Source organism: Typopeltis vanoorti, chromosome 2 (genome assembly GCF_054136105.1).
Source record: "Typopeltis vanoorti isolate ZY-2024b chromosome 2, IOZ_Tvanoo_1.0, whole genome shotgun sequence".
Classification (NCBI taxonomy): Eukaryota; Metazoa; Arthropoda; class Arachnida; order Uropygi; family Thelyphonidae; genus Typopeltis; species Typopeltis vanoorti.
In genome coordinates this window covers 97,172,593-97,186,021 of record NC_143550.1, presented here as the reverse complement: position 1 = coordinate 97,186,021, position 13,429 = coordinate 97,172,593, and the positions used below count along the sequence as shown (strand labels likewise).

General features: G+C 35.7%; 1 protein-coding gene across 2 annotated transcripts in view; it reads left to right on the top strand.

The window, feature by feature from the left end:
• Prosalpha5 (proteasome alpha5 subunit) overlaps window positions 1–13,429 on the top strand; it is a 159,980-nt gene that overhangs the window by 118,282 nt on the left and 28,269 nt on the right. For both annotated transcript variants that reach the window (XM_090406961.1, XM_090406967.1), the window contains exons 7-8: window positions 3,237–3,339; window positions 3,485–3,571. In XM_090406961.1, the coding sequence (XP_090263087.1) occupies window positions 3,237–3,339; window positions 3,485–3,571 (190 nt within the window). The remainder of the gene's footprint in view (window positions 1–3,236; window positions 3,340–3,484; window positions 3,572–13,429) is intronic.

The window sequence follows — 13,429 nt, the reverse complement described above, 5'->3', positions numbered from 1 at the left end:
ATACCAAACTACGTTAAAATGAAGATCAATTTCCATTCTAAAAAAGCACTTCGTATATATAACCGTGCCAGCCAGGCATTACTCCGCAAGCAAATCGCCTCTACACGTGCTTCCCTCGCAGTGACGAACGCCGCCATTGGCTCCTTACATTCAGAGCTCTCCACCGTTCTTAACCCTGAACTTTGGTCGATTCTTTCTGGCATTTCGGAAACTTCCGCACAGAGAGAATTCCAAAAAATAAAAAATAAACACATCAAGAAATTTAGCAACCTTGTGAAAAACAAACCACAACCACAAATTCAACCGCTCCAGACAGTAATAAAGCTCTCTTCCAAAAGGCTCAACGATGATGCCGTAATCGCCCTTTGCCTTGGCCATAATTTTGCCGTCGCTCCGAAGGAAGTGCCGGTGCTTGACGTAATGGTGAACATCGAACGTGGAATCGGTCGCTTACCGTCAGAGATAGCTAACAACATCACACTTGACATAGCCAACATCCCTGCGCATTCTTCGCTGCCAAAAAGTAATGTATCATATGCCCAATGCACGGCTCTCCTGAAACTACGTAAAGAAAAAAGTATCGTCATCACCCGAGCAGATAAGGGTAATGCCACAGTCGTTCTTAATACCAGTGAATATAATCGTAAAATGAACATTATCCTCTGCGATCGCGCTACCTACATCCCGCTAGAACACGACCGCACAAAAACACAAGTTAAGAAACTAAAAATTTTACTCAAAAAAGTATCTTCCTGGCCCCCTGATGTCACGAAAAAACTTAAACCTTTCCGCTCCCATCCCCACCGAATATACGGTTTACCAAAAATCCACAAACCCAATTCCCCACTCAGGCCTATAGTAGATGCTACCAATGCACCTTGCTATAGACTATCTAAACAGCTGGCCAACTCTCTGATTCCCCTCACCGGAAGGTCCCCTTCCTATATAAAAAACTCAATGAACTTTAAAGCCCTCACAGAAAATTTAACCTTGAAGAAGACAGACATATTGGTAAGCTTTGATATCTCCTCTTTGTTTACCAATATTCCCTTAATTGACACCTTATCTCTCTTAGAAAACGTTTTTCCCTCTGACATCTTAGATCTCTTTTCCTTTGCCATTAACTCTGGGTATTTCTCTTGGAACAACAAAATCTACAAGCAGATAGAGGGAACTACCATGGGTTTCCCCCCCTCTCTCACCCCCCCCCCCCCCTGCCAATTTCTATATGGAAGATTTCGAAAAACCAGCCATAGACTCAGCCCCACTCAAACCTTCTATCTGGCTAAGATATGTAGATGATGTGTTCTCTATTTGGCCTCATGGCCCAGACACGTTAGACTCCTTCCTCAGTCATCTCAATAGTCTACATCCAAGAATCCAGTTCACTATGGAAAAGGAAAAGAACAATTGTTTACCCTTTCTAGACACCTTAGTCACACGCCTGCCTAATAATACACTTACCTTCACCGTATACAGAAAACCCACACACACAGGCAGATACATTCACAAACTCTCCCACCACCACCCCTCTCAACAATATGGCATTATTAAAACTCTTACCAAGAGAGCCCACAATCTTTGTTCCAGTGGAACCGCCCTCACTAATGAGCTTAACCACATACACAGCACTTTCCTCTCCAATGGCTACAGCAATCACAGTACCAAAAAAATAATCAATTCCTCCCCCATTCCCCTTCCTTCTCGTCAACAATATTTTAAAAATGCCATCACCATACCCTACATCCGTGGCACATCTGAAAAAATGGCCAAGATACTAAAACAGTACAATCTACACACAGCATATAAGCCCCACCGCAAACTGGCTGCCCTTATCCGTTCTACGAAAGATCAGCTCCCTCCTCTCTCTCTCTCTGCCTGGAGTTTACAAAGTACCCTGTTCCTGTAAGCTGGTGTACTTTGGACAGACAGGCAGATCAGCATCCATCCGTCTAGAGGAACACAAGTCTTACATCTTCAAACACATTCAGGCTTGGCTGACCATGTTTTGGACACCACCCACAGAGTATCATGGAAGAAAACCACCATGCTCCACCACAGCAAATTCAAGAAAGAGAGACTTTTCTTAGAAGCAGCAGCAGCAGCAGCTCTCAAAAACCAACCAAATCTCAATAAATATGGTTGCATTAAGCTTCCGAAGATTTGGGAAACACTCATCACCAGAGTTCCCACCTTACATTCCAGGCCACCTACTACTGCCCTTAGAGGGCGCTCTACCTAGATAGGACTTTAGTGTCACCCACGTGGTTGGGTTTAGTATTGTTTGTTATTTGTGCATATGTTACATTAATTGTTTTTGTAATCCCCGTAGATGTCCTAGTGACTAGGACAAAATATAGGAAGTATTAAATTCTATTTTAATTATTTTTGAGTGTTGTAAAAAATCCATCAAGCCTCCAACATGATGTCCTGACAGCACTTAAGCCTCTACACACGTAGTCTGTAATACTCTCCCACTCATCCAACATGTCTGTGCTTCCCAGAATGTGATAGTTATAACTATCACATTCTGTTCCTGTTCTGGCAAACTGTTCCTTCCGATTTCAGTTATTCTTTCTGTACTGTCATTGTCATTATCTCAGACTTTATGATATATCTGCCCCAGCTCACATGCAATCATATCCTACCTTGCCTAGCTTCTCTGACTAACCGTATTTGCTTATTCACAGAACACATTTTATCCACACACCTAACACCAAATCCTTTCAACCATTAGAACCACCCCACACATCATCATACTGTATTCCATTTCTTCTGCAGAGAAGTATGCATTTTTCATCATTAACAGTCACATCTCTCCTTCTTAGCTGAGTCATGTTACCTTGGCAACATGCCCACACATTTTTTTTTTTTTTAGCAACTCTTTCATATTTTTTCTCATGTGTACTTGCCTCCTTTCAAGTCATTTGTGCCATATAATTCAGTCATATCTTTCACTTGGTCTACCTACTTTTTGTAGCCTTCACAAATCTGCACTTTGGAAAAATGCTTTCATTATTTGCTCATCCAGCACACACCTAATCATAGATCCACTTTCACCTTCCTTGTTTTTTTTTTCTGATCCAAAACGTTTACTTAAAATCAGAATTTTTACCATGCTGCTGTGTTTTCTTATGTCTGAATGACAGTTATCTTTAAAAGACAATCTTAAAATATGCTATGCTATATATATATATATATAAACTAAATATTTAATAATTTGCTTCATTTTATAGATATCATATGGATCCTTCAGGTACATATGTCCAGTATGATGCTAAGGCTATAGGATCTGGATCTGAAGGAGCACAGCAAGCTCTTCAAGAAGCTTATCACAAAGTATGTCATCATTTTAAATATTGAATGATAATAAGCACTGAAATTAATAGCATGAATTGATACCATGATTATGTTTTTCTCCTTTTTTTTATGTTACTGACTGATAAACTGGCAAATTTTTATATTTATTTTTATTCTCCTTTAGGCTATGACATTACAAGAAGCATTAAAGTCAGCATTAACTATTCTCAAACAAGTAATGGAAGAGAAATTAAACTCTACAAATGTTGAGGTATTACATTAATTTATTAAGATATTTATGAGTATTATAAAAATATTTTCATTTTTTTTCAAAAATAAGTAGAAAGAAATTATGAGGACATAATTTCTGTGTCCAGTTTTTTTGCATTCTATATCAGTATCAGTGTGGCGTATTGCCAAACATGCTTTAATCTAGTTAGTCTTCAGAAATAGCAGAGGTTTTATGAAACAAGAACAACCTATAAAAACACAGATGTACACTCTAAAAATGTTAAATTATTACATTAACTTTAAGAAATTTATAATGAGTGTTATAAAAATGTTTTCATCTTTTTCAAGAATGATAAATAGCAAGACATTTGAGGACCGAAAAAAAAATACATACACATGCCTGTTTTTTGCATGCTATGTCAATATATCAACTACAGACCCATCTGTCTATTAGCGCACACACACACACACACACACATAAAATATTCACTAGAGTCATACTAAAGAGAATACAAACCTCCATCAAAGAAAATAGCTGCAAAGAACAGGCCAGTTTCAAAAAAAGGCTTTTCGACAATAGATCACATTCAAACTATTACTCAGCTAACAGAAAGATGCAGTGAATACCAGATTCCACTTTGTCTTCTTTTAATAGATTTTAAAAAGGCACTTGACACTGTTGAACATAACATGGTATTCCAAGCTTTAATAGAACTAGGCATTGTGAAAGTATACATCCAACTCATAAAAGATATCTACAAAGAAGGCACAACAAATATCACCTGATTAAAATTAACTTGAGTAGAAGAGTACGTCAGGGCAATGTCTTATCACCCTGATAAAATTTCTTCACATCTACTCTGGACAGTATCATTCAAAAAACTGACATGAAAGGTAGAATAAACATTGATGGCTAAATGTTAAATATCCTATTATTTGCCGATGATGTGGTATTAATATCTCACTCACCCAAACTCTTAGAATCAATGCTGAATAACAAAACTGCCAAAAAATTGGATTGGAAATACATCTGGACAAAACAAGATGAATGAAAAACAAATACTGTAAAGATTATATAATCACTCTAGAACCCCACACCATTGAAAAAGTTGAAGATTACATCTACCTCGGCCAGTCCATAAAAATGAATAATGACATATCAAATGAAATAGCAAGGAGAAAAAGAGCTGCTTGGATAGCCTTCAACAAAATAAAATCAACAATTACCAACCAAAACATAGAAATAGAAACGAGTCCATCTTTTCAATGGTCACATCTTACCAGCATTAACTTATGGCAGTGAAACATGAAATACAACTTTAAAAAAAGAACAAAGCTTAATAACAACTCAGCATGCAATAGAAAGAAGAATGTGCAATGTAAATAAAATAGACCACGTAAGATACACCGGCAGTGAAACATGAAATACAACTTTAAAAGAAGAACAAAGTTTAATAACAACTCAGCATGCAATAGAAAGAAGAATGTGCAATGTAAATAAAATAGACCACGTAAGACACACAGAAATCAGGAAGAAGTCTGGACTCAAAGATGTAGTAAAGCAATCTACAACAGCAAAAGAAGATGGGCAAGACATCTCACTAGAATGAGAGACAACAGATGGACAGCCAGAGTAACAAACGGGTATCCGAGAGATACCAAAAGGAAACCTGGAAGACCAGCCGTAAGGTGGGAAGACCCAATGATTAAGAAAGTCAGAAGAAAATGGAGAAGAAAGGCCCAAGACAGAATAGCTGGACTCTTTATGACCTGCAGTCATGGAGAAATCCTGACAGAAATCACAGGTCATCCATCAAGGTAAATCAATCTGTCAATATGATGTATTGACAGACATTCTTTAATCTAGCCAATCTTCAGAAGTTGCACAAATTTTATGAAACAAGAACAACCTACGCTTACACAGACATCTTATCCTATCAAAATTAGTTCTGATATGAGAAATTTTCACAAATGAAATACAACTGTATTGGATGGATCTGAATTTCAAACAAAATTTTTATAATTTTATAAGATGGTTAGCATATCTGTTCCTGCAGGTTTGAATCCTGCTGAGGATTATTTGAACATCCATGTGTGAATCATGGATGTTTGTAATTTTCTTTAGGTGGTAGATGAATTTCACCTGCCCATGCAAGGTCATCAACCCTGCTTATTGAAGCCCTGAAAGCATTTGAAAAAAATTCCGTGTTTGGTCTTTAGAGCCCCTGGGTTTCTGAGCTATGTAAAAAAAATCAATAAAACTGTAAAAAATATAAAAATTAATGAAAAAATAGAAAAAAAAATCTTAGCTCATTCACAGTACTAATGTAATGTACTATGGGCTTAAACCTTTCATGAATGGCATAAGTAAGTCTCATTGATAATTTCATAATGTGAAATTGGATAATGATACTTTTTTTGTGCCTGTTGTCCTACAGAAATTTCTGCTTATATTGAAGAAGTAGATAGTTTTCAAGTCATCAGAGAGTGCACAGCTGATATAAAGGAGGGGGGGGGGGTGTTATTGATGAAGATCTAAACAGCATGGTAGGAAATGAATCATGGCAGTATAAAACGGTTTGGGAAAATTTGGAAAAAATAACAAAGGTAATTTTAAGTGGCTACTCTGTTTCCGTTCAGAATAACTGATCATTATTAACATTGATATTCCAACATAAAGATTTACATAAGGAGAACACAAGAAACAAGGAAATATCTTATGTTACTGATGAAAGTATCACTCTCAAATAACAAAATCCTGAAGATAACTTCCAGACTTGCTATTCAGGGCAAAAAGATATACAGATCATTTCAAACAGGAAACAGGTTATTTCAAATAGTATTAAGGGTAGGATTTGATTGTCATATTGAAAAAGAAGAAGAAAAAAAATTTATGAAAATTTTAATCTGAATGAAAGTTGAATGGCTTTCAGTAAACCCAAACCAAAGGTTTGGGTTTTCTGATCCATTGACATAATCTAAAGAAAATGCTGACTAATTTTTTCAGGGAGGCATTATTGTACAGTTGTTTGCAAAGAGAGAAAAATGACAACTCAAGTAGTTAAAAGTGGCAGTCCTGGAAAAGAAGAAATCATATTTCAATGTTTCTGGGAAGTAAGTCAGCAGATGTTCTGAAAGAATACAGAGGAAAATGTAAGAAAGCTGAGCTATATGTAAATATGGCTAAATAAAATTTTTTGTAAGATTATACCAGATAAATGTCACAAAGGTTGAAAAATGTTCTGGAATCTATTTTCAGTGGCCTCCAGAGCTTACTCACGATGGTTCCCCTTTGGTAAGACCTGGATTCAAAATCTGTCCAGGATGCAAGCGACTTTTATGATTGCTTTTCGCCCAAAGTTAGCTAGTCTTATACAAAGGTGGCAAGGTTGTTCATTGCACAAGACTGACAAACTGGCCAGTGAATACCTTCAGTTAACAGACATGGTTAACTGCAGATAGGATTAACTGTCCTGTCATATTAATTAGGTTTGGTTTATATAGTTCATTTGGCACAAAAACTACAAAGATCATACTGTGCCATACTATGGTTACAACTATACATAAGCAGTTAAAGAAAATTGTAAACAGTATGCCTGTACAAAAATTAGGTTCCACAAAGCAGCATCTACATGTAAACAGAATTGCTGCAGAGGGCACAACACACACACAAGGTTAAAGGTCACAGTAGTACAGAAATTGTCAACAGTACAAGTTAATAAGCAAAATGCATGTACAAGACACCAAGCCAAGGGATGCAGTATCTACATATGGATAAAATTATAACAAATATTTTACAGCAGTACATATATGTACAGGTAGTCCTCAACTTATGACGGCCAAAATTATTATTATTAAAAATTCTCTAATTTAACTTTGCCGCCAGCATATACATACATATATCACATTGCTTTTGTATACGCATTGCAGCGTCGCCATTAGTTGACAAGCAAAGACTATCACCAATACGCAATAGCCACTGCTACAATTCATCTACTTCTAACTTATCATAGCCTTTGACACGTTAGTTGCTAATCAGTAGTCGAAGTGTTTGTTTTTCTCTCGTTGCAATTTTTGTATCTTGTCATAACCCTATCATGTCCAGTAAGAGAAGTAAAACTACTGATGAAAATTCCAACATAAAAAAGGTGAGGAAAGCTTTAAGTTTAGATGTTAAAATGAAGGTCATTAAAGCATATGACAAAGGAAAGAAAGTCTGTGAAATAGCACGAGAAGAAAAACTATCGCATTCAACTGTTTCAACAATCATAAAAGATAAATCAAGAATAATGGAGGCAGTTAATATGAAGTGTACAATTTTAACGAAAAAAAGAGGACCAATTCATGAAATGGAGAAGCTTTTAATGATATGGATAGATGATCAAATCAACAAGAATATTCCTCTCAGTTTGTTTACGATTCAAACAAAAGCACGCAGCCTATTTGACAATTTAAGGAAACAATAAGAAGATTAATATGGTGAGCATACATTTAACGCTAGTAAAGGTTGGTTTTATCGATTCAAAAGCCGATTTACATAACATACGAATAACGGGAGAAGCTGCTGTTCCGATTTTGAAAGTGCCGAAATTTTCAAGAAAAATCTGAAAGAGATGATAAAAGATGAACGCTATTTGCTAGAGCAGATTTTTTTACGTAGATGAAACCAGACTGTTCTGGAAAAGAATGCAAGAACGAACTTACATTCACAGAGAAGCTACATCGGCGCCTGGTTTTAAGGCATTTAAAGATAGGATTACGCTTCTTCTTGGAGGAAATGCTGCTAGTTTTAAATTAAAACCATTTCTTGTTTACCATTCACAAAACCCCAGAACTTTGAAAAACATTGACAAGAATAAATTGCTGGTTTACTACAGGAGTAATCCTAAGGCTTGCATGACAATTGTTTTATTCAAAGACTGGTTCTTAAATTGTTTTATTCCAGAAGTACGTGCCAACTGTCTTGGAAAAAACATTCCTTTTAAAATTCTGTTGCTGCTTGACAATGCTCCAGGACATCCTCTTCACATCGCCGATTTAAATGAAAATATAAATGTGATGTATCTACCGCCCAATACAACAGCATGTGATTCAACCTATGGATCAAGTTTTGATTGCTACATTCAAGACTTATTACCTGTAAACTACATTTTCTCAAGCAACAACAGCAATGGACAACGATGCTATAACATTACACGATTTTTGGAAAAATTACAATATTAACCAATGTATCCAGAACATTGGAACTTCATGGAAGGATACAATACAACAGCTGTGATTCAACCTATGGATCAAGTTTTGATTGCTACATTCAAGACTTATTACCTGAAAAATACATTTTCTCAAGCAACAACAGTAATGGACAATGATGCTATAACATTACACGATTTTTGGAAAAATTACGATAATAACCAATGTATCCAGAACATTGGAACTTCATGGAAGGAAGTATCGGAACAATGTATGCAAGGAATTTGGAAAAAGTTACTACTGCAGGAGACACATGAAGAGTACAATGAGCATAGTTTGTTAGAACAGATTGGTGAAAAATCATTGAAATTGCAAGAAAACTGGATTTAGAGATAAATATTACCGATATAGAAGAATTAGCAGATCACGAAAAAGGTGAACTGACTGATCAAGACTCGATTTTCCAAAACGAAAGAGTTGTAGAAGAAGAAAGGAATAATGAGGAAGATGAAGAAGAGAAATCATTAAAAAAAATTTATTGTAAAAGGATTAGGTGAAGTATTTTCTAAACTAAATCAAGAACTTCAGCTACTCGAAAATATGGATCAAGACACTGATCGCTTCGCCAAAGTCGAAAAGCAAATTCGAGAAGCAGTCAGATGTTATCGTAAAATATATGAAGAAAAAAAGAAAAAACCCAACAAACAACATTAACCAATTTTCTGATTAAAAAAGATACATACTCCCGATCGCGAGAAATACTATATCGTCCAAATAAGTGACAGGTACTCACCTGTTTAATTAAAGACACTGTTAATAAGTTTTTTGTTTATGTTAACTAATATTTAAAGGAATTTCAAATCAAAGTAAGTGCACCATTTTTGATATGTGTTTATGTATTTTTTTCTTAAATTTTTCTTTCTTAATTTTGTATTTATGTATTTGTATGTGCTAATAAATAATTTATAAATGTTTATGTAAGTTTATACATTTTTCACCGTTTTAAGTTATATAGAATCCTAATTTATGAAAATATTATAACAGAAATCAAACAAATCAAGAATTAACAAAAGTCCTCGACTTACGTCAGAATCGACTTACGATGGAGAGGTTGGAAAGTAATCCTGTCGTAAGTCGAGGACTACCTGTATAGGCAAACAGGAATTATTATACAATATGCATGCATAAAAATTAAATTTAGCAATGTGGTATCTACATATAAACAAAATTACAAGGTTACATAAATATGCAAGGTGTCCTATAGCAATATGTAATTAGTCGAAAATAAACTAGTAAATAATATGTATGTACAAAAATTAAGTTAAACTGCGCAGTATCCACATATAAACAAAATTACTGCAGCATTTACAGCAATACATAAATAGATCACAACGCAAGTTAATAAATGAAATGCATGTACAAAACCAAGTCAAGGAATGCAGAATCTACATATAGAAAAAATTATAACAGGTGTTACTACAATAATACATAAAGAGTCATATATTACATAAAGAGTCAGAGTATGTTTGCCAATGTGGTATTTACATATTAACAAAATTACAATAAGGTTATACAAATATACAAGATCAAAGGCTACAGTAATACATGATTTGCCAAAAATTAAAATAATAATATATACATTAGTACTCAACCTCTGCACAAACACATCAACAAATATTACATATTTTGTAATATATATACATACAAAAGTTAAGTGAAGCAATACAGTATTTACATATAAACAAAATTACAGTCAAAATAATTAATTATGAATTAATTATTTGTAAAAACTTAAAAACATCATGCAATCTGTCAGCATCTGCCTGAGTGTATATAGTCTGGCCAAATAGGCAAGAATTTCATTCCTCTCGTGCAAAGCGCTGGCACTCCACCAGAATATGAAAAATAGTGAGATGTGTATTGCATTTTTCACTCGTGGGAGGGTCATCAGCCCTCAGTAAATAAGAATGTGTAAGATGACTGTAACCTATGCAGAGCCTAGCAAGAACGACTTCCTCTCTTCTCTTTATACGTTGACTAGAATGTCATATTATTTGTTTGTTAATGCTTCCTGCCATGATGACTGCCATTGAACAATTAGCTTTGATCTTATAATCTGTATGTAGCCTGTATATGGTGCTGTCAAACAGTACATGGAGAAAATATAGGCTGATTTAGCAGCTGCATCTGCAGCCTCATTTCCCTTACTTCCGATGTGGCTGGGAATCCAACACAACTGAACATCAAAATTAAGGATTTTCATTTTGTGAAACAGGTGTAACACCTCATAAAGTACTGGATGTGGGTTATACATAGGAGAGGAGATAGCTTGTAAAGACTCAATGAGTCTGTATAAATTATATACTTTTGGTAGCAGTTTTCTTTTATACACATAAGTGCAAGCTGAATGGCATGTAACTCTGCTGTATAATTACTGCAGTCAGGTGGAATCTGGTCGGAGATAGTAATATTAGGAAACACAGCAGCACAACCAACAGAGGTATTAGTTTTTGAACCATCAGTATAGATAGGCAAGAAATCAGTGTGCTGCTCTGTGTGCATTAAACAATTGGAGGTAGACAGATGATGGTGCATGAGACTTCTATAGTTGACATAGTCAGAAGTTGCAGGATGCATGCAAACCTGCCATGGAGGGTTGCTGTTAGGCTTAGTGTAGACAATGTTGTCAACATTTATACCAACAGCTTCCACAGTCTCTTTAACACGCATACCAAAAGGATGTATGACAGTTTGAAGTGTGTGGTATTGAGCTTCCCAGTGTAGAGAAAAGAGACTAGTCCTTGTAGGATGATTTGGGAGAGACTTTATCTTTAGGGCATAATTAAGAGACAACTGTTTCCGTCTAAGTGATAGAGCTGGTTCGTTTGCTTTAACATAAAGACTTTGAGTGGGTGATGTGTGAAAGGCACCAGTAGCTATCCGTATACCCTGATGATGGATGGAATCCAACCATTGCAGGTCACTCTGTCTTGCAGAACCATAGACTTTGAGCAAACTTTGAGAATCCAGCTTTGAGCATACAAGTGAACAGTAAAGTTGGAGCAATGAAGCTTGATCAGCACCCCACTTAGTAGAATTCTTAATTCAGGGTCTGAGTAAGGAGTGCATTTACAACAGAAGCGTACACAGACGCTTTTTTCTGTTGAAAACCTAAACCCATTATTAAGAGCCCACAGAGAAACATGATCGATTGCTTGCTGAACTTCTCTCATTTACCCTTATGTTACGAGAGTGATAGTAAATTGTGAAGTCGTCAAAATATAGAGTGTTGTCTACTGTTGGAGGAAGCTGTTCAGTGATTGAGTTCATTCTAATAGCGAAAAGTGTCACAGTTGATGATATGGTCAAGATAGCATACTTCCCACTCTGACTTGGAAAGTTTGCCTAGACAGAAAAATTTTAATAATGATAGGAAGGTGTCCTTTGAGACCTAGGTTATAGAGGTCTTTTAATATGCCATATCTCCAGGCTGTGTCATAAGCTTTTTCCATGTCAAAAAAAGACTGAAACAAGGTTTTCTTGCTTCAGAAATGCATATTTTATACAAGTTTCTAAACGAACCAAATGGTTTAAAGTCGAACGATGTCTATAAGATTATATATTAGAGAGAAGACTTGCTTTCTAAATACCAGAGAAGTCTGGCATTAACCATTTTCTCTAGTATTTTACAAAGACAGCTGGTCAGAGCAATGGGTCGATAATTATTTGCTTGTGTTGGATCTTTTCCTGGTTTTGGGATAGCAGTGACAATTGAGTTATCCCAAGAATTTGGAAACTCTTCCTATGCAAGTATTCTATTGTATAATAAGAGGAGAGATCCATAGAAGATTTGGGTAAATGTTTTATCATTTCTTAATGGATGTCATCGGGGCCTGTTGCACTAGGGTGAGATAGTAGGAGAGCTCTTTTTAGTTCCTCTTTAATAAATGGCTGATTGTATGGTTCAAGAAATTGGTAGAAAAATTTAGCCTTTGTTTCTCTTGCTGCTCTTTCAGAGTTAAAAATTCAGGAGGATATGAAGATGTTTCTGAGATTCTGGCAAAATTTTCTCCCCCAAGTGTCTGCAATGGTTTTGGGATCAGCAATAACACTTCCATTATGGTCTAATGTAGACAATGTGTTTTATATCTGCCTTTCATTTTGCAGATTTTATCCCATACAATTTCTGGACTGGTCATTTGATTAATTGATGTAGTAAATTGGATCCATGATTGTTTTTGACTCTGGCGTCTCACATAGCGTGCTTTGGCTCAAGCACATTTGAAAACTATAAAGTTTGATGTGATGGGATATCTTTGAAACATATTCCATGCTCTGTATATGTCTTTTTTGGCTGTCTGACATTCTGAGTTCCATCAAGGTTTTGGATAGAGTGGAAGCCCAGATGATGTTTTCGGGATGGAGGCTGTTGCTGCCTGCACAATGCACTCTGTTATATACTTTACTGCTTCATTGATAGATATTTGACTGATGGTATCAGCATTAAATTTTGCAAGACAAAAAGTGTTCTGGTCAACCTGGTCCATTTTTCATATAAGTATCTGTGTGGGTGAACATGGTTCCTTTGAAGACATTGTGCAAAGAACAGGGAAGTGATCACTTCTATATACATTTTCTTCAATGTCCCACATGAGCAGTGGAAGAGTGGAAGGTGAGTAGATTGTAAGATCAATTGCAGAATATGAAC